This window comes from Chelonoidis abingdonii, chromosome 15 (genome assembly GCF_003597395.2).
Source record: "Chelonoidis abingdonii isolate Lonesome George chromosome 15, CheloAbing_2.0, whole genome shotgun sequence".
NCBI classification, from domain to species: Eukaryota; Metazoa; Chordata; order Testudines; family Testudinidae; genus Chelonoidis; species Chelonoidis abingdonii.
In genome coordinates, this window is record NC_133783.1 from 15,692,188 (window position 1) to 15,715,401 (window position 23,214).

Genomic DNA, 23,214 nt, shown 5'->3' on the forward strand with positions numbered 1-23,214 from the left:
AGTGGTCACAGCAGGAGTTCTTGAGGTGTTAGTTTGCAGACATCTGAATACCACATCCTTATAGCCCAAGACTGGCCACGATGGATCATTCAGCCATGATCTTCCTTGAGCTTCAGGAAGACCCTGGCAGGTATATAAAGGAGCACTTTGCTCCAAGGAAAGAGGAAGGTGTCTGATATTCATCCCAGGCTGCAATCCGGCCTAGAGCATAAACAGGAACACCTCCTATTCTGACAAGTCACAAACAAGTCCACGGACAGAAAGCCCCCTATGCGAAACAACCAGGCTAAAATGTTCGTGCTGAGGGACCATTAAAGGTCCAAACTGAATGATCTGCTCAGACAATCTGCCATGGTGTTTTGGACCCCGAACAGGTGATACACTTTGAGAGAGACCAAGTTCCATAGCTCGACTAACTCTCTGCAGTCTGATCTGATTCTTCCTTGTTTGTTCACGTAAAAACTGCAGCAGTTATTGGTAAGCACATGGACAGTCTTGCCCTGAATGCAAGGGGAAAGTGCTAGAGCACCTGGAAAACTGCACATAATCCTAGGACATTCATGTGCAATCTGGTCTCATTTGTAGTCCACAAACTTTGAGCTCAAAGGTTGCTGAGATGCACTCTCCACCCCACAGCTCAGGCAACTGTTACCAGAATCATGGGAGGAAGGGGAAGAAAGAAAGGGACTTCCCTGCACAAGTTGTCTTGGCTCATCCACCAGGTCAGAGACAACATTATCCTATCCGGGATTTGCACTGGCTTGTCAAGGTGATGAATTTGAGGGCAATAGAGTGTGACAAAGAGCCATGCTTGTGAGAGGTGCAACCTATCATGAGGAATGACACATGTTCATACTGTCATATGCCTTAAGAGCCTCAGACAGTTCATCACAGTAGTCTGAGGGCAGAGGTGAAAGTAAGTCGGTATGCCAGTATGCCGTACCGGGGCAAGAGCTGGTACGCCGTAATGGGGTGGCCCAGCTTCCCCAGATGGCAATTTAAAGGGCAGGGGGTCCCAGCAGCAGCTGGAGCCCCAGGCCCTTTAAATTGCCACCAGAGCTTTCCTGCTGGAGCCCTGGGGTAGCAGCAGTGGAGCTCCAGAGGCTATTTAAAGGGCCTGGGGCCCCCGCTGCCTGAACTGACCTGGGCCCTTTAAATAGCCGCCGGAGCCCCGCCACCGCTACCCCAGGGCTCCAGGGGCTATTTAAAGGGTCAGGGTGGTAGAGACAGGGGAGCCCCCGGGTAAAAAGCAAAACGGTCCACTCTACCATTGATTATAGACTGACCTAGCACTTGAAGAATACACTTTTCCCCTCATGACAAAATTTCACCCTTTTTTGCAGGGGAGCAATTCCAGCACAAAAATATGGGGTTACAAGTTGAAATTTGGCAGGGAAATAATTCTCATTGATAAGCATCTTTCATTTTACTGTTCTTTGAAACTGGATGTGATGGTTATGATGCTATGAAAATTGTTCTTTGTACAGTCAGTCATTTTTTTTTAAAAGTGATCTACCAGTTGCATGCATTTGTGGTTAACTTGCTGGGGATGTGTATATTCACTGCACAGCTAAACACTGATATGTACATTCAAAAACAACTTTTCACCTCAAGCAAAACGTTTTCAGCTGCAATAATGTATGCACTCAGTGAGGCAGAAGCTTCTCCTTCACTAAGCTGAGGAGCACAGTCAAAGAGGCAGAGCTCTGCAGAAGTCCTTGTCTTACTGAATTGTTTACTTTCACATGACTGGCCATTGCAGTCATGTCTAGCCAACGTTTCTACAGTAATGTCTCACTTAACATTGTAGTTATGTTACTGAAAAATGCAACTTTAAGCAAAACGATGTTAAGGAAATCCAATTGCCCCATAAGAATTAATGTAAGGGTGGGGAGAGGGTAGGTTCCAGGGAAATTTTTTTCACCAGACAAGACGCACTATATTATACATATATACACACACACACACACACACACACACACACACACACACACAGAGTATAAGTTTTAAACAATTTAATATTGTACATAGCAATGATGATCGTGAAGCTTGGTTGTGGTGGTGAAATCAGAGGGTGGAACATTTCCCAGGGAGTGTCTTACTGCTAAATGATGAACTAGCACTCGACTGAGTCTTCAAGGGTTAACACTTTGTTTTTAATGTAGCCTCACACTCTACAAGGCAGCACAAATGGAGGGAGGGGAGACAGCATGGCAAACAGAGACAGACAGACACCGTGTGTGTGTGTGTATGTGTGTGTGTTGCACATTGCCCCTTTAAGAACGCTGACCCCACTCTAAGTACACTGCCTTTTTAAGTAGATCAGAAAGTTGAGACAGCAGCTGCTGCCAGCAAGCTCTCTCCATCCTGGGACCTGTCATGTCCCCCCTCACCCCTGCTCTACAGAGATGGGTAAGCGAGGGCCAGGAGTAGCGGGGAGGGGGACACCCTAACATTAGCCTGCCTTTCCCCTGCCCCTGCACAGCAAGCAGGAGGCTCCCAGGAACAGCCGCAAGGCAGAGGGCAGGAACAGCACAGGGAAGTTGGGGGAGGGACAGCTGAACTGCCGGCAATTGATAGTCTGCTGGGTGGCTGCAGCACAGGGAACTTAGGGGAGCGGGGAGCTGATAGGGAGGCTGCCAGTCCACCCTGGTTCCAAGCCCCCACCATCTAGCTGCAACGGGCTGCACTTTCTGCAAGCAGTGGACAAAGCAGTTGGCTGCCAAACAACGTTATAAAGGGAGGATTGTGCAACTTTAAATGAGCATGTTCTCTAATTGATCAGCAACATAACAATGAAACAACATTAACCGGGATGACTAAGTGAGGAGTTACTGTATTTATTTATTTTTAAAACTATTTTAAGTGGTACTGGCCATCTCAATTAAAGCTGAATTGTGGGACAGGGCTGAGAGGGCAAAATACATATCTCCATGATGCCCTGGCATCTGCTGTCCAGGCCCTAAAAGTTTTTCGCCTTCCTCTGCAGCATGGGGAAAGGGTCACTTGCTGGACGATTCTCTGCAGTTTAAGGTCTTCAAACCACAATTCGAGGACTTCAGTAACACAGACATTAATGGAGGGGTTTGATACAGGAGTGGGTGGGTGAGATTCTGTGGCCTGCATTGTGCAGGAGGTCAGACTAGATGATCATAATGATCCCGTCTGACCTTAAAGTCTATGAGTCCAGTGTCAGCCCTCTGTTATTAAAAGGGTTGGTTTTGGTCAATTTTAACACCCCAAAGTCTTTGCCTACACTAGGATTTAAGGGTGCAATGTTACATCACCTTCTCTAACTCAAGCAATACATTCTAAAACTTTAATCAAGACAAACTGTATTAGAACATACTAAGCTGGCCAAGTTAAAGATGACTAATGAGATCTTTTAAAACTTTGTTTATGTAAAGCAATTACAGGTAGCAATCTGCCATAAAGAGCAGTGCTGGCACCTGCAAATATTTCTCTTACCCTTGTAAGCAGCTGGCTGCACAGGCAATGTCAAGTTTAAATGTGTGTGTTATGTGCGCCTGTTGGTCCAGGGTTCTTTGCATTGCGTTAGGTTGCCTGGTACCATCTGGACTTTAACATCATTGCACAGGTCATGTTGTGCAGGCAAGAACTTCTTAATATATACATGTGCCTGGATATCACATTGTGATGTCTGTTTGTTTCTTCAATAGGATTAGAAATTTGGGAAGTTTGTCCAGCCAGAAGGAGTTGGCATGGAGATGGAATAATATGGAGGAGAGTGGAGAAAAGTGGTGGGGTCTCCTGACCTAACAAAGATTAGAAAATGAAGTAAAACCCATTCCTTAAAACCACCCAGCTTCTGTGCAGAAGGGAACTAGAATTGCATTATCTCCACCACCATCCCCCCACTACCCTTGGCACCATAGGGGTTACCATCTTTCCTAAGGGAAGTTTGGCTTCACTCCCAATAGGAACAATAGAAAGTAGTGGCCATTTCAAGAGATGGCATCTTAACTTAGCATTCCTGTGACCTCAGTCTCATTTAAAACGGAATATGGAAACTATGTTTAAGATGGCAGTTCGTTGTGAAATTCTCTGCAGAGGATGTTATTTGTCAGCTGAAGGAGAATCTTTCAGTTGTAAAGAAAAATGGCAAAAACTGATCACTGACCCTAAAATGTTTCTTCAAATGTAGCCAACACATGAGAGTCCAGTGAGTTAAAAAAACTAAATGGAAAGTTTGAATTCACTGTTATTCTGTTAAGAAAATTAGGACAAAAAATGGTCTGAGACCAGATGATAATTTTCTCAAAGGAGCTAGTTTTAAAAAAAATTAACTCAAAATAACTAATTTGTTTGTAAATTCCCACAAAATTCATTCTGTAAGCCCACAGTTTGGAGGAAGATATAATTCTTTATACATAGCAAAGTAGTTAAAACCCTGCTTCAAGTACAAAACTCTTCTCAACCTTAACTGGAAGAATGACTGACACTTCCATAATAGGACAAGGTGAGTGATGTAATATCTTTTATTGGACCAATTTCTGCTTTGCAAATTTCCATAACAGATACATAACACTGGGTTGAGTTGTGCATCTGGAGTATTAGGTTAAGTTGTTAGACCGCATTCAACCAGGCTTAAGTACTCCACTAACCATTGTCACAAGGTGTGTCCTCAGGTAGGTCCACATCAAGCATGAGATCATCATCTTCGAGATCACACGAATCAAGGTTATTCAAGATATCCTACAAGAAAAAGATGAATGAGGGGAAAGAACTGTGTACATAAACAATGTTCTCACTTACATGATAGTTACTTTACTGCCCTGCCAAAGTGGCATATTTTTATTTTACAATATACTTATACTGTATTTGTGTTCAAGACAACACTTGTTGGCCTGCTAAACCCAGGATTGTTTGTTCAATCCTTCAGGGGGTGATTTGGGGAAAAATCTGTCTGGGGATTGGTTCTGCTTTGAGCACAGGGTTGGACTAGATGACGTCCTGAGGTTCCTTCCAACCCTAATATTCTATGCTAACACATTGCCTCTTTCTCCAGTTGCAAGATCAGTCAACAATACCCAGTGCAATTGCTTTACAGTAAGGCTAGTAATTATGGCATCTCTGGCAGCCTGATACACAGTAACAGTAAAAATCTAATAAATGCATATTTTCTACCTGGTGTTTGAGGTTTCTCCAAAAGGTTTCTCTGTTCATTGGCTTAATACTTTTCATAAGATTTCTCCAGTTAGATATTTTTAAATCTTTGTGCAACTCATTTGCTCACTTTAACGAGCTGATATTAACTAAAAAATCAGTTTGTAGAGAGTTAGCTCACTGAATTTTTATTAATAAAGTTAGACAGTACAAATGTTGCCACTTTTTCCATATTGATCAAAAGAATGAAGTCTTGTATGACTTCATAACATTCAATACCAAAAAAATCGGTAAAAATAATCAGTCAAAACAAAACTAGCACAATCTTATTTCAAGTATCAGATTTGTCTGTCCCAGCCTCAGTAAAAGTACAAGTGGCAAAGGAACAGCTCTAAATTATAAATTAGTCAACTAAAAAGTTTCAGTAAAAGTATAATTTTGTAGGAAGTTGCATTATGGGTGACTCAAAACTCCTTTGCCACTGCCAAAACAGGAGGCTCATTGGCAACTGGAACTTAAGTGAGTGATGGACCCTGCACATGGCAAGCAATCCTACTTTTCCCCTTCTATAACCCACAATCTGTGACTAGATTACAGAAAGAACAATTAACACTAAAATAGGACATGCTGATGCAAAGATCAAAACTATGAAATCAATACTAATATAGAGATTTATATTTACAGGGTGAAAACTCAACAACAGTACAGAGTAACAAACACCCTAAACCAGCGGTGGGCAACCTGCGGCCCATCAGGGCAAGCCACCAAACCATTTGTTTACATTTGCACAGCCTCCCGCGATTCACCATTCCCAGCCAATGGGAGCTGCGGGAAGCGGCATGGGCCTGGCCGCCGCTTCCTGCAGGTCCCATTGGCCAGAAACAGTGAACCATGGCTACTGGGAGCTGCGAGGGGGCGGGGGGCTGCAAATGCAAACAAATGGACTGGTGCCCCGTCAGAGACTTGCCCTAAACCATCCCTACTCTCATTGATGCAAACATCCAAACAGTGAACCAGAGGCAGGTAACGCTCTGTATCTTGCCTTGATTGAGAAGGTGGCAAAGTTGTTTAAAATAAATAAATAAATAAAAAGAAGCTTCAGAGGTGCAGAGCAGGGACAAAAGGCAGGACTCCTGCCCTGTGTCTGCTACACCTCTCAAGAGGCCATGTGGCCAGTCAAGGCCTAGTCACCAAGGTATCTTATCAAGGGGCAGCAGTCAATGACATCACAGCCATAGTACTATCCTTTCCCGCAGGCAGATTCCAGTCCCCCTGAACCAGCCAGCCAATCATGTTTAAAGTCCAGCATTGCTTGCTGTAGTAGATAAACACTGAGCTGAATTGCAGAGTACTACTTCAAGTGATATTTTGTGTTGTGACCACTTACTTTTATTTTAAACCTAAAAGGTGAACAGAAGTTTTATTTTACTGATTCTGTTATTTGATCTTATTACTTTAAGGACTATGATATATGGGAATGACATGGTAAAATCTTTACCGTTTGATGGATTTGGTTTTGGATCTCCATCTGTGCCAACTCCAACAGTTTACATTAGTTTGCCATGCTTTTAATCTGTGTTTTTCTCTTTAGAATAGAGTGGCAGGGTGTGGCATCTTTAAATCCAAGTGGCAGGGTGTGGCAAATTTAGTTCCGTGTTCTATTTTGTTGCTCAAAGCATCTACTAAGTTTTAGCAAAACACAAAATATGGACTTTTAAAGAGAAGGGAAGCAGATCTGAATAAGTTTATTGTTGTTAAGCCAGTTGTAGTCTGGAATGCCAATAAGTGAACACCTACACTCCTTTAATATGCTGTCTTTAAATCATCAGAAGTTGAAAGCCCCAAATTTTCAATGAGAATTTAAGGTTTCCCAAAGGTTTTTTTGACCAACAAAACCTAAAACAAACACTTATTGGCATGCACAGTTGTCTCCTGTCTATTCACAAGAGGATCTCTATCTTAAGAAGTGGGACAAACAGACTTAATAAAGGTTTTCCAACACTAATTTTACATTACTGTGTTTCTGCATTTGCTTGAAAAGTCTTGCCCAAGAGCACCATTCTGAAGCATGAGTCATGATTCTGCTGTTCAGAATATCTCCAAGATAATTTCTTTATTGAATGGGTTTTCTTCCTGGAACCTTGGCATAAAACTTTGGCAACAGCACACATTGTCAATACAGTCCATATGAGTGCCTTTAAGTAGTTCTGCAAATTTGATTTTTTGGTTGTGAGGCAGATCCAATTTGTTGCTGAATACATATTTTATGCAGCTCCTTCATCAATGTTTTATCCACTGCAACATGAGTGCAAATGCACATGTACATTTTCAGAAAAATGTGTTAATTACATTTCTAGATTTACTGCTTTTCTATGGGACACTTTACAAGCATAAGACTACTTATACTACAGTAAGAGATACTGAATAACCATATACAAGATTAAATATCTCCCAAAGGTAATGGGAAACAACCATCTTTGACATTCTAGAGCAATATCCAACAACACATTTATTAATGTGCTGTGTGTCTGAATGATTGGGTGTAAGCTATGAAACCTACATGACGCACATCAGTGTTACTATGTATCTAAAGTTTTAATTGCATGTCAGTAGCGTTTTAACATCTTGAGTAGCCACACCTATTTATAGATGTTAAGAGATGTTTACTGAACTTCCAGCAGGTTGTTCGAAAAACTTTATTTTAATAACTTCATGCCAGAGACTTTAAATCTGTCTAATAATTCTATTTATGACTACGTTCATTATTCTCCCCTCTTATTCTCTTGACAATCGGTTTAGTGTTCATGAAAGTAAGGGGCTATTAACATTGGCTTGAGACAACTATATAGGCATCCCCAACATAGATCTTTAATACAGCCAAATACAGATTTGCAAAACATATGCAGTATACTATTCTCATTAGCACACATTTTTACTCTCTCCTTAAAAACACCAAGTATACTGGATAAAAGCAAGAATGAACCCTTTTTGAAAAAGTAAATTACATAGCAGTCATAAGTTGCAACTTGCCCAGAATGTAGCAACCTTAGCAACTTATCCAATGCATACGTTATAGCAAACCCCAGCCAGAGACTCTGCCTGGTAGGACCAGAAGCAGCCAAAGCAGAGACGGCTGACTAGTGTCAAAATATGCCAAAAGTCTATTTACAATTCACAAACGCATCCAAAAACCTGTGACCACTATTTTATAACACCACTAGTGTTCACCAATATATATGGGCTAGCATATAAATTATATTTCTCTCTCTCTCTCTCACACACACACACGTAGTTATGTAGCCTAATTGGCCCGTATCTTTACTATAAACCTTTTCACTTATGCTACATATCTCATAACTTCTTCCATTAGGTCAAGTAAGCTCTGGCTTAAAAAGACAGTAAATCTGTCAGGACCAGGACAAATGATTATTTTACCAGAGCAACAGGTAGGGAGTTTCTCACAGAACACTTGAATGCTAGTATCCAAATCAAAAATAAGAAAAGGAACTGGGACAAATGGATGGGATGGATATTAGTGACTTGTAGGGAGATGTGTAACTTAGAAAATCATCCTATAAATACTACCAGCTGAAATGTGTAACTTTGGGAGCATACCTTCCAATAAGGTAAATGTAACAATGGTGCATGAGACAGCTTCCCAGAGTCTGGTATCACACAGAACCTTTTTCCTGTACTATATTATTGGTGGCTTACAGCAATAAACCTGACTGATATTGGCCATTTGGTCTCTTGAATATATTTTATAACAAACTAAAGTGTGGTCAAGCAACTCACTACACAATTTATCAACACTAGTAATGCAAGTAACAAATCAATAATTTTAAGGATACCATTTAAGGATTAGCTGTAAATGTAATTAATCAACTTTCTCTGAAATCTACAAATTTTTAAGTTTTATTTTAAGTTTTTGTCCTGTAAGCACGAGAAAGCTAGTCTGGAAGTCACTGAAATCTTCTTTCACTACAGCAGTGGTTATCTACCTTTTCCATGCCATAAACCTACTTAAGGGGAAAAAATATTGAGATCCCCTCCCCATCTAGCCATAAAGAAAGGAAGCATGGTCACAAACCCCAAACTGAAAATCTATGCTCTCTATGAATGAGAATCACATTTCCTAGCAGTTATGCACTCATGAAATGTTTTCTACTGTTCCACATTACTACTATGGACATAATTTCCTACGTACTTTCTATTCTAATATACCAATCATCGTGGTATCTAATGCTGAACTTCTGTAAACAAATCTGTAAACAGATGGCACTGAGGTATGAAAAGTGACAATCTGAATCCCAACTGACTTCATGCAGATTTAACAGTATTGGACATTTTTTTTCCCTTTCTTAGAACATATGTTTTTTGTGACAATGTAATTGAGCCTCCATTAAATTCAGCAAAGGTCTGGTTATCAGATAAAGTGTGTATGGACTATTCACATCAGTATGATCACAGCATACACAATTCAGCAAACTGAATACTATTTTGCTAAATCATCTTAGTTGTAGGATATTACAACTGTGGTGCAAAACAATATAGTTGAGATAAAACACATCTTGGCAGGAAGATAACTGATTTAAAATTCTTAGTGACTTAATTCCTAAGGTATACCATGATTAGAAATCTTGTTCTTCAGAATTTACTGCTAGCCAGTATCTAGCTAGTCATGGTTTTATTTTTGTACATCAGCTTACTGGAAGTTTAAAGACTAAACAGATTTATTTGGGCATAAGCTTTTGTGGGTAAAAACCTCACTTCTTCAGATGCCTGCATCTGTAATGTTCACTCCATGCATTATATAATCACACATTAAGAGAAGGGAGTTACCTCACAAGTGGAGAACCAGTGTTGACAGGGCCAATTCAATCATGGTGGATGTAAGTCCACTCCCAATAAAGATTAGGAGGTGTCAATTGCATCCAAGGAAGTGGGTATTCACTCTCAAAAGCTCATGCTCCAAAACGTCTGTTAGTCTATAAGGTGCCACAGGACTCTTTGCTGCTTTTACAGATCCAGACTAACACGGCTACACCTCTGATAATTACAGGAGATGCAAAGCTGCTTTTGTAATGAGCCAGCCACTCCCAGTCCCTATTCAAGCCCAAATTAATGGTGTGAAATTTGCAAATGACTTTTAGTTCTGTTTTTCTTTAAAGTCTGTTTCTGAAGTTTTTTTGTTCAAGAATAGTTATTTTTAAATCTGTTACAGAATGTCCAGGGAGATTGAAGTGTTCACCTACATGCTCTTGTATGTTACCATTCCTGATGTCCGATTTGTGTCCATTTATTTTTTTTATGTAGGGACTGTACGGTTTGACCAACGTACATGGCAGAGAGGCATTGCTAGCACATGATGGCATATATAATATTGGTAGATGTGCAGGTCAATGAGCCCTTGATGGTGTGGCTGATGTGATTGGGTCCTCTGATGGTGTTGTTAGAGTAGATATGGGGACAGAGTAGGCAACGAGGTTTGCTACAGGGATTGGTTCCTGGGTTGGTATTTCTGTGGTGTGGTGTGTAGTTGCTGGTAAGTATTTGCTTCAGGTTGGGGGGGTTGTCTGTAAGCGAGGACTGGCCTGCCTCCCAAGAGAGTGGACTACATCCACCCTGATTGAATTGGCCATGTCAACACTGGTTCTCCACTTGTGAGGTACTCCTTTCTCTTCATGTGTCATTATATAATGCCTGCATCAGTAACTTTCACTCCATGCATCTGAAGAAGTGAGAGTTTTTTACCCACAAAAGCTTATGCCCAAATAAATCTGTTAGTATTTAAGGTGCCACCAAACTCCTTGATGTTTTTGTGGATACAGACTAACACAGCTACCCTCTGATACTTGACAGTATACTGAATAGGCTCCAGTATAAATTTAACAGTTGAATCTTTACATAAAAGACTTGGCCATCAACTTTTCCATTTCTCAATTTAATTAAACTTTATGCTATTTGCATTGGAAACTATAAAATACTGTGGCCAAGGTTTTAAAATTTGTTTTGTTTTTTTTAATTTGTTGGGTACAAAGCATAAAGGACACAGAGCTGTTCCGTAATAATTTATTAAAAATGTATAGGACATGGTTATTAAGATGTTTACTGTAGGACTATATGGAGTTAAATTAACAAAGCTGTAGGGAAACAAGAAGGCGGCAAAACAAAGGCTCCAGATAAAACACCTCCAGGTAAACACTTGGGGAAAAGGGGAAAGGTGGAGTGTTGCTAAAAGACAATGCCTTAGCTAATAACTGCTAAGACCTATTTTCTTGGTCTCAGCCAGATATAAAGCTCATTCTTCCATCAGATCAAAAAGACTATAAAAACCAGCTTTAAAAAAAAAAAAAAAAAAAAAAAAAAGACAGTTTCTGTGGAGAGGCAGCAGTGCTTTGGGAACTGTTTGCAGGGGAACAAATGGACACCCGCTTCCGGGTCTGAAGAAGCTAACCTTCCTAGGTATCCAGGGGGATGGTAAGCCTTTTGCTCGTGTTATACTTGGTTCTCACTGTTAAGATTAAAACAATATTTTAGTTTAAGGCAGCTGTCTGATCACTTTATTTACCACTGGTCACTACCTCAACACAGCTGGACCTGAGGAGGAAGGCATAGTTGATCAACAATGCACTGTAGCCCGGGACCAGTTTCAGAGGGGTAGAACTGCATGATTCTGCCCCAGGAGAGCACAAAACATGAGATCTAACACCAGTGAGGGTGCATTTAGAGAGACTAGAGAAAAGGCCAGAGGTGCAACCATGAAACTAATCATTTTTGAACATCAGGCCATCTATAGTGGTCTAATATGGACTTAGAAACCTAACATTAAGCATTCATTTTTTAAAATCTTAGTTTGCATGTATCAGCACTTGCACAAGCTTTAGTGCTAAGAAATAGCAGCAGTGCATTTTTTTCAGCATAAGTGACCGTGGTTGACAAAAAGAGATTGTATTCAAGTAGTCATGGGTTTACGATGAATACCGTGATTCAAAATTTAGAGTTTTAATGGAGGAGGCGGCAGCAGTGATGGAATTTTTTTGGTTTGTTTCCACTGAGGCTTCTAACCTTGGAATGTTGTGAAAATTTGTTTGCTTTTGTTCATTATCTGCTAATGCTTTCAATGTGGCATATATGTAAAGCAGACGTTTAAATAAATTTTTAATTTGAAAAGAAGAAACTTTTCCCCCTCAAATGTAAAAAAACCAAAACATTCAAAGAATTTCCTTTAAGCAGCAGTATTCTTCCCATGCTATATGTAACAACTTCTAGCAGTATAGCAGGTAGCACTGAATTATTTCTAAAATGGCTTCACTATTACAAACCTTAACAATTAAATAGATAAGAAGAAGTCAGACCAAATATTTTGATTATTTTCTTCAGGACAAAAAAAGCACATCTATTCATTACTTTTCATATACACTTCACCAATTATATTAAATATCCTGCAAGTTATTCTTCAGAAAAGAAACCATTTCTGAAACAATTATATTCACATTGTATGTGAGAATGCGAGATCTTTCATATAGAAAATTGCCTTATGATAGCCTCTATTTATTGAGCACAGTTGAGGATAGCCGGATAGTGTGATGACTTCCAAAAAGTTATCACACTAATTGGGATATTTACTTTCAGACTTGACATCATATTTATGGAAATTTCAGCTTTAAATTGTAATTTGCATATCCATTCAGGTCTATAACAATGCAAAGGATTTGCGTGTCAACTAGTAATGAAAACTATAAAACCAACACATAAAATTCTATTAGATTAAAGGTTGTGAGACAATGCTTTGTAGCAGCTTGTTTTCCTCTCAAATTGAAGAAAACCCTAGGCAGGGCCTTTCTTCTTTTCTAAAGATCGTGTTTTGTTGATTGCCTAAGTTTTTTGTGATCTCTACAACTAAAACCTGTCTGCTCTCATTTCTTGATATATGTGCTGATCTTTTTCAAAAAAAGATTAATTGATCAAAATGTGAAGCAATATCACTTCAAGAAAACAGCCCTGTTGCATTTGGGCATCTGTACCATTTGCTAACTTCCCTTCTTCTCTGAAGGAGGCACTGTATTGGGGAGGAGAGGGGGGCTAAATCCAACCAGAACATTTATCACTTCACCTCCACCAATGAGAGTATAATAAGTTTAGGGATGCAACTAACACTGTAGTATAAACTGGGTGGGGGGAAGTCTTCAGTGTTTGAAAATTCCTAACACTACGAAGAACTAGAATATCTAACAATTCTTTATTGAAATGGCAGTAGCCCCTCCACAGTTCAAGTTGAACGAGCTTCCACTTGAATCCCTTATATCAGCAACCCTATTAACCAGGGCTTGGGAAAACTCATTTGGGCTGAAAAATGCCAGATTTCTTCCAAAGCCAAAGGAAAATGTTTCTATGATATTTGAAGGCAATTCAAATTATGTTTGGATTACTGATCATTAAAAAGTTATCCTGCTTTGTTATTGACATATGTTTAACATTTCTCTCCTGCTTGTTCTAAAAGGTATCCCTTTGATTCTTCCATAAGATGCAGTCTTTCAGAACACTTCATACCTCAGGTATACTCTAAGACTGTAATTAAGAAAAGTTATTGTTGATTTTTGCTGTTGAGTTAGTGGGTTGAATATTAATAATTTTGTACTTTTGACTTCGAGTGGATGCAAGATTGGATACTATATGCATGAGTGAGCACATCATCCTCTATTGACTGGTTGTAATTTCACAGGAATACAAGGAAAAGGGTCCTTTTCTATAGCTTATAGCTAATGCAAATCTTCCTTTAGTGCTCAAATGGAAGATGTCTGGATTTTGGAGCTTTAGGAGATGGTTTCTAGAATCACATTGACATGGATGCAACAGAAAGATGACCAATATTTATGTCCAACACTTGGTTCTGTTGTCTCATCAGTATTTTCCTGTTATGCATACTATATATGATACATTATTTTTTGAAGTTATGAGATAACAGTAAATCATGTATTTAATAAAAACTATTCATATTGTATTGCTGGGATGTTTGGAAGTGTGCGATATCTACACTTCCTGTGGACAAATAATGACCAAAGATTTTCAAAAGAGCATGTCTGTTGAAAAGTCAGGTGTACTTTTTAAAAGTACATCAGCAACAATTATTCATGCTTATTTATGAAAATTTGACTTGTAATGAGGAGAGTAAACTTTAGGCTGTTTTTCTGTTTTAAGAAAATGTACCCTAAATTGTAAAACAGTCTTGTATCCCCTACACTATGACAATGCTGAATGGAGACAAAATAATTTACTGTATACTAGCAAGGGAAGTTTGTGCATCTGTATGCTTGGAGTGAGACCACTGAGAAATTTAGAGCACTCTGACTCAATTCTTTACTGCCTTGTCAGATGCAGTTTTAAATCAGTATTTCCTCTGTAAACAGATCAGCCTGCCAGAACTACACAAAGATATCCCAGGTGCTTGACGTGGACACAGCAGCGAAATGACAGACACATGCATGGAATGAAGCAGCAGGCAGCAACTTTTATTAAACTTTAGCACAGGGGAGGGGCACTACCTGCCCATTACTCTCACTCTCCTATACCAGATATTTAATTGGTTCCTTCATGGTGGTTACACGGCTCCTTACAATATAACCCGTATCTTGGTGTAGGCTCTCCTCAGCCTACCTCCCCACAGAACTCAGCTCTCTCTGAGTCCTAACACCTTCCCTCTGCTAGGGGTACAGAGGGTGCAGAAGAGTGGGGACCTCAGCCTGTAAAGGCCATAAGGTCTGACCTTGGCCTGGAAATGCCAGAAGTTCTCACCCTACCCATGAGCCCAAGGTCTCTGAGAATCGTTAAATTTTATCCTTTTACCCATACAGGAAAATGACTGCAAGTTGTGATGAAACAACTCACACCAAGCACCTCAGTTTGGAACTAAGTGCATCCCTACTTAATTCATTGTGGCTTGGCCCATGGGTGAAAAAATTCCTTCCTGATGCCCAAAACAGGTGATCAGCTAGATCTGCAGCATTTGTCAGGCCAGATTTCCATTCCTAGTTCAGGGTGAGGCTGTTGGAATGGAGCCAGGAGATGCTACACACAGCCCCTGCTCCAGGTTAAATCCTGGAAGCTGGGGAATGCTGTCAGGGGAGGATGACAGGGGAGCTACAACACTTATATACACTGCTTACAGAGTGGAAAGAAACTTACATTCAACAGTACAGATGTGCAGAGCTTAGTCCCTGAAGCCTTTCATTAATCCTTAGCATTACAGACTCATAGACTTTAAGGTCAGAAGGGACCATTATGATCATCTAGTCTGACCTCCTGCACAATGCAGGGCACATAATCTCACCCACTCACTCCTGTAACAAACCCCTTACCTAAGTCTGCGTTACTCAAGTCCTCAAATTGTGGTTTGAAGACCTCGAGCTGCAGAGAATCCTCCAGCAAGTGACCCGTGCCCCATGCTGCAGAGAAAGGCGAAAAACCTCCAGAGCCTCTGCCAATCTGCCCTGGAGGAAAATTCCTTCCTGACCCCAAATATGGCAGTCAGTTAAACCCTGAGCATGTGGGCAAGACTCACCAGCCAGCACCCAGGAAAGAATTACTCAGATCCCAACCCATCTAACATCCCATCACAGACCACTGGGCATATTTATCTGCTGATAATCAAAGATCAATTGCTAAATTAATTGCCAAAATTAGGCTATCCCATCATACCATCCCCTCCATAAACTTAAAGTTTAGTCTTAAAGCCAGATGTCTTTTGCCCCCACTACTCCTCTTGGAAGGCTGTTCCAGAACTTCACTCCTCTAATGGTTCTCTCTCATATTTAAGGAAAGAAAGATAGTTTAAAAAAGGACAAGATTACAAATCTGCAAGTAGCATTGCATATTAAATTTGAGTTTAAAGTAGAGCATTACTATTTTAACACTCATTACTATGTCTAGATTAGACTCCACAATCGACCAACTGTGTATCACAAATACAAAAAAACCAAACCGTGGTTTTAAGACAGCTGCAGAACATTATTGCAATACTGGATATTTGATTCTGTGACAGAGATACACAAAGTCTTGTGGATGGGGGGAAAGCAGTAGATGTGGTATATCTTAAACTTTAGTAAAGCTTTTGATACTGTCTCGCATAACCTTCTCAAACAAACTAGGGAAATGCAACCAAGATGGAGCTACTATAAGGTGAGTGAATAACTGGTTGGAAAACCGTTCCTAGAGAGTAGTCATTGGTGGTTCACAGTCATGCTGGAAGTTATAATGAATGGGGTCCTATAGGGATTAGTTTGGGTCCAGTTCTGCTCAATATCTTTATCACTGATTTAGATAATGGCATAGAGAGTACACTTACAAAATTTGCAAATGATACCAAGCTCGGAGGGATTGCAAGTGCTGTGGAGGATAAGATTATAGTTCAAAATGACCTGGACAAACTGGAGAAGTGATCTGAAGTAAATAGGATGAAATTCAATAAGGACAAATGCAAAGTACTCCACTTAGGAAGGAACAAATCAGTTGCACGCATACAAAATGGAAAATGACTGCCTAGGAAGGAATACTGCAGAAAGGGATCTGAGGGTCATAGTGAACCACAAGTTAAATATGAGTCAACTCTGTTACACTGTTGCAAAAAAAGCAAACATCATTTTGGGTTGTATTATCAGGACTGTTGTAAGCAAGACACAAGAAGAAATTCTTCCGTTTTACTCTGTTGATTATGCCTCAACTGGAGTATTGTGTGCAGTTCTGGATGCCACATTTCAGGAAAGATGTGGACAAACTGGAGAAAGTCCAGAGAAGAACAGGAAAAATGATTAAAGGTCTAGAAAACATAAGACCATAGAATCTTAGGGTTTTGCCACCAGTCCCTAATGGTCCCCTCAAGGACTGAACTCACAACCCTGGGTTTAGCAGACCAATGATCAAACCACTGAGCTATTCCTAGAAGTGCCACCCTCTCTGTTCCGCACATGGAATGGCCAGCATGGGGCTTGAACCCATGACCTTGGCATTATTAGCACCATACTCTAACCAGCTGAACTAGCCGGCCTACAGACTTAAGACTATTAGGGTTGGAAGTCACCTCAGGAAGTCATCTAGTCCAACACCCTGCTCAAAGCAGGACCAATCCCCAGACAGCTTTTTACCTCAGTTCCCTAAATAGCCTCCTCAAGGATTGAACTCACAACTCTCGGTTTAGGAAGCCAATGCTCAAACCACTGAGCTATCCCTATTTCATGACCTATAAAGGAGGACTGAAATAATTGCGGGGGGGGAGGGGGCGCATAACAATTTTCAAGTACATAGAAGGCTGTTATAAGGAGGAGGGGGAAGAATTGTTCTTAACTTCTGAGGCTAAGACAAGAAGCAATGGGCTTAAATTGAAGCAAGGGAGGTTTAGGTTGTGTCAGAGTGATTAAGCACTGGAATAACTTGCCTATGGAGGTTGTGGAATCTTCAACATTTAAGAACAGGTTAGACAAATATAGTCAGGGATGGTATAGATAATACTTAGTACTGCCATGAGTGCAGGGAACTGAACTAGATGACCTCTCGAGGTCCCTTGCAGTTTTATGATTCTATGAAACACCTATAAATATTACTTTGACCACTATAGTTTTCCACTTAATATAACCTATTAAAATTATATCTTGTTGTGTTATGTCAATATGATTTGTTAAGGAGGAATTCTGCTATGTTAAAATGCAAGAAAACTTTAAAGTAGATTCAGATACTATATCTACTCATTCCTTTCTGCCAATTATTGCAGTTTTGAATCATTTTTTAAAATCTTCCTTTAGCTCTGAAATATCCATATAAATAAAGAGAGAAAATGAACATAACAGGGAAAGTATGAAACTTTTGATACAGAAAGCGCTGCTAAATGAACAAAATAAAATGAAAATTATAAAGATCTTTTCCCCTAACATTATGCTGAAGTTTAAAGTAAAATATTTTCAGACACGAGAGTGATTTTGAAATAGGCGCTAATACAGTTTAGAGCCACTAAGTCACTGCATCTAGGTAGTTTAACTGGGATAGAGAGTCTTCATAAACTAAATACTCTTCACTGCCACTGTATTTATATTACATATTTCCAAAGCTGTTTGCTTAAAGATGTAGCACAGTAGTAACTATAAATATACTTGCTGAATTACAGTAAATTATTCCATTTACTATTATTTTAGTCTCATAATGCAACCTAAGATGTCAGGATATAAGAATTAGTCATTTCTGTCGTCACATTCAGCTGTTCTTACGACACATCATCATAAATTGTCATCACAAAGAGTATCATAGGTGATGCTGGTAATGACACATAGTGAAGTCACCTAACATTTTCCACGATAAGACTCAGTTTTAAGTTGCTTATATCTTTAGCACAGCTCACTCATTCAGGCTAAAGAAAAAATGTATGCTAGATGTCTGTCTCAAGATGAATTTGGGAGGGAATTTTTCAGCAAAAATGGTTCAGTCATTTCCAAGAAAGCTATGGAAAAATAAGTTTTTGTCTGTCTTAAAAAGTCGTACAAAATTTATGCTGAGAAGTTTTAGTACCTATATCAGTTCCTCCACCTTGTGACTGAGAAATTTAGAAACAAAACATTCTAGATGACCTCATCTTTAGAATCAATCCTGGAGATGCTTACTTGGCAATCAAAGGCTTCTTTTTCAACAGTCTCAGTCAAAGTCCTCATTAAACTCTAGAGCAACTATCATTTTATTTGGACTTTACAAGCCTTAATAGCTTGGCTGTACCTCTACCCTCATTCTCACAGAGATGCCAGCAAAGTATAGTTTAGAGATTGTAGTTAATGCACAGTAAGAATAGATAGTTTTTTTTGTTTCTGTGGCTATTCATGGAAATAGATTTGAGAGTCAAAAAGTAGTTAAGGACAAACAAGTTTCTATAACACCTTTGCATAAACTACTCATTTGCAACAAAACTCAAAAGTTTATTCAATAGGTATAAAAAAAAATTGTTAATCTACTTTGAGAAGATTCCAAGAACAAAAGTAAATTGAGTGTAGGACAGCTCACAGCCACTGGTTTTACAGCTTGCTCACAGTAAAACAATTCTAACCCAGGATTCTCTAGTCCCGGGGTTCTCTCAACAAAATTTGTCGTGGCATCAGAGTGTGGCCACCAACTCTTGAAGGTGGCCGGGCTGACAATTTTACCTAAAGTACTTAATGAACTTTAGGAAAAACAAATAAATATGCATATATACATGTTGAAATCATGGTAATTTATTTATGTAGGGTTTTTCCCAGACCCAGTAATAAAAATAATATACAGTGGTCTGTATTCTTTACTGGCCCTAAACAGAATAGAAACACAAATAAGGTGCTTTGCATGTTCCTCTCTTTTTGTTTTTGTTGCTTTTTTTAAAAAGTAAGTCTTTAGTAAGTCTGCTGCTGTGAAAAGTGATATTTGTATGTTTGTTAATATTACTTTTCATAGCAGACTTAGTCAGCCCCGGCAAGCCCTGGGAGAAATTAAGCCCTGGATGTGGCGGTGGGCACGGAGGCCACACGGCCCAGGGACGATGGCATGGATGGTGATCCTGGGACCAGAGCCTGGAACCAGAGCCTGCTACTGCATGTACATAGCCCGAAGCCCCGCAGCTGAAGCCTGCCCCCCTGCCCTGGGAAAGTGGAGAATTCATCAGCTGCCTGCACCTCCAGTTTATGTGTCTCCAGAGGGGAGTAGTGCCCGAGGGGCCACTGCTTCTCCCCTCCCAAATCACAGCCCAGGAGGCTGTAGCCACAAGAAGAGCCCCTGATGACTGCATGCAGTCACAGTTGACACATTTGAGAAACACTGCTCCAACAGCACCCATTTTGTTTAAGGGAAAAGGAGATAAAATTGTATTCAAGTCCTATCAGATATTGAAACAAACTTCAAACAAAAATGGTGAAATTTTAATATAGCTCTTTAGATCATCACCATGACAGAATGAACACGTTATTTAGCAGTTTAAGATAAACACAAGTTTAAAAAACAGTAATGAAAAATATTTTTCTCCTAACATTCTTATGCATGCCTTCAAAGTACAGCCTCTGAAAGTGCTGACAATCCAGAAAGGCAAATACACAGAAATTGTTGAAAGTCGACTTTCGAAGATTTTTAGTTTTAACAGTTCATAAAAATGACAAATGATTGGCCAGTTATTACCTGTATTCCTTTTTCTGATTATTGAAGAAGTCTGTATTTAAATATAAGCTTTGCCTCTGGTCTAACATAGCAATGAAGTCATAATCCCACGTTTATCAGTCTGTTGCTATGGAAATATATACATCAAATTCAGCACAATGACTTCATATCACATCAAGTAGGAAGAAAAGAGTAATTGCAAAGCAAGCCATTGATTTAGGGGATTAATAATAGGAGGGGAAACAAGCTTCAGTTCCATGGCTCAGCCAGCCAAGGAGAGTAACTGTCTGTTTGATGATCTATGTGTATCTATTGGTAGTTTCAATCCAGTTCCTTGTGGAGTCGTCCACATCACAGACTATCACAACTGCAGACACAGTCTTGTTGGCAGTTTCAGAAGAGCTCAATCACTGAGTGGCCATGACACTTGGACCTCCTCCTTGTCCCTAGAGGAGGATCCTCCAAATGAGAGGAGGTCAATGAATGAGATGACAGTGGTGCATTTGCAGTACCATTGTCTGTGCTGTCTTTGTGATTCCAGGACCTTACTCTCCAGAGCCGTCTTTCCAACATTTTTCCAGGACAAATAGGCCAGCACCTTTTGTGAGCAACACATACTTAAATAAATTATGAATATTTTGATAACTGGCTAACATGACAAGGAAAGCTATGACAAAATGAAAGGTAAGACAAATGTAATCAAACATGTTTGAAAAAGTTATTCAGTAGGAAATTGCTCTTTCCTTCTTGTTACTTTCAAAGTTAAGTAGAATTCCATAACAAAATATCAAGGGGTAGTTTAGCAATCCAGTGGAAATGCAATGCTGCTGCTACTCAGGGGATTAGAGTTCCAGACTGCTGAAGTCTGAAATACCCAGGCCAGATGGATAAAGCCCTAAACACACCATACTTAGCTCCTAGTATTTCATGGGTGAAGGTGGCAGCAGAAAAGGCAGGACAGAGAGTGGGGAGGTTGTAAGAAACCTGAAAAGGAATGGCATTGATTAATTCGCTAGGGAACAAGATAAAAAAATGGAATGAGTTTCAATATTAAGTGTCAAAAAAATTGTAAACAGCAACCTGGAGAAAAATACATCCATTACCTTTACGGTCAGTACAGAGTCCCTTCTAACGCAGGAGTTTAGTCCAGATAGGTTATTCTGTCTACAGAGAAGGATAAATGTAGAACAGTGAAAGGCTTACAGTGCACATGACCAAAGCCCCAATCTTGCAGACATGGAGACCTGGGCACACAGAGTTCTACTGACTTCAAGGAGACCTAGTACAGGTGCAGGATTGGAGCCCCAAGACAATATTTGGGTAAACTCTATAGAGTGTGAATCATCACAAATAAAATCATCACATATAAAAACAGATATATAGCTATTGTTGCCATTAATGACTCTAAAAATGAGTTTAAATTCTATGCTTAAGGTTAAAAATCAAGAGCTTCAAGAACACTTATGATTTCAGATCTCAAATATGTTTGGAAAGTTCCATTTGTAAAACTGCCAGTGGAAAAAGAAAAGAGCTCAGGATTTTTCTAGAGTTATGTGAACAAGTAAATTCTCCCCTTCCACATTAGGTCAAAATAGCACATTTCACATACATGCTCTGTTATAGTCAAAGCATCCTTTCACCAAATAAGGGTTGCACTTCATGGTCCTAGACAACTTGGGCTGAAACTTTTCCTCAGTCTACTCTTCTGCCAAGGGAGACTGTTTCTTGGCCTAAGACTTGTCTATTATGATGGGCAAGAGGATGCCTCACTGCCCACTTTAACAATAGCAGAGAGATTTTCTTTAGGTTGGAAATGGTAAATGTTATTTCTTCAGTGGCTCATAGGATTTCATGATAGATTAAGTTTATTTTTCTTACATTAATTCTTTTCTTTGGTGAAGCCTTTTTTGGACAATCACTTTTCGACAATTTGGGTGATTTGTTGTTTTGTAAGGCTGTTTGCTGTAAAGTGAAATATGCAGGAACTATTAGCCTGCTTGACAGGAACTCTAAAGGTTTTTCTAAGAGAGCTCATTTCTCATTTGCTTTTGGCTGAAGGAGCACTTTGAAGCTTTTTTTTCTGATTACACTGTCACTAAATACAAAACTCTATCTGAATATTTTCTCCACTGAAGCAACTGGCAGGGCAGTGTTAATGTCAATAATACTCAGTCAAAATGGCAGTGATGCAATCAAAACATACAAAAATATGTAAAGTAATCATCTTTCTTGCATTTTTTCATATTTGTCATAAAATTGCTTTGGTACCTCTTATAGGATAGCTGTAGAAGCAACCAGCATGTTTTATCTTTGCAATACTGTGTTTAGCAAAAGTATTTTTGTGATTTTGAACATATGACAAGAATATCAGAATTTTGTATCGGCATGCTTTGGTGTGGAGTTTGTTATAAGACCAAAATATACCTAACCAATAAATTTTGTGGCATACTTTTAAAGTTATTCACTTTCTTTGGTAGTCTCCATTGCTTTATTTCAGATTCAGCTGGATGAAGGCAGAGATCAATTCCGGTATGGATAGTGTACTTTTTTTGGGTGGGGGAGAGGAGGGAGAAAAAATACCTATGTTTGCACAGATCTGTACATCTTAGTACAAAGCCACACTCTGAGAAAGGAAAATATCTATTCCATACTCAAGGAATTTATATCTTTGCAACTTAATTTTAACATGTTTTGAAGGTGGACTATATCATTATGAAATATTAACTAATTTCACATACAATTTTACATATAAAACTGGAGAAGACTAGGGCTAACATGTCCCTTCAGCTGTGCTAGGCACTGAAAACAAGGAGCTTCAATGCAATAGACAGTTTGAGAAGGACCATGTCAGGAACTTGAGGGGAAGAGTTGGATGAAGTGGTAGGTGAGGGAAATTTTAGAGGCAACATGTTAGATAGATGTGAGAGGTGCAATGTG

General features: G+C 39.5%; 1 protein-coding gene and 1 non-coding gene across 2 annotated transcripts in view; both read right to left on the minus strand.

The window, feature by feature from the left end:
• The window catches only part of CCSER2 (coiled-coil serine rich protein 2), a 126,989-nt gene that overhangs the window by 63,465 nt on the left and 40,310 nt on the right, over nt 1-23,214 (minus strand). The window contains exon 4 of the mRNA XM_032796649.1: nt 4,626-4,716. Coding sequence (XP_032652540.1) covers nt 4,626-4,716 — 91 coding nt within the window. The remainder of the gene's footprint in view (nt 1-4,625; nt 4,717-23,214) is intronic.
• Nucleotides 17,097-17,170, minus strand: TRNAI-AAU (transfer RNA isoleucine (anticodon AAU)). The gene has a single exon. It is a non-coding gene; the product is annotated as a tRNA-Ile (tRNA).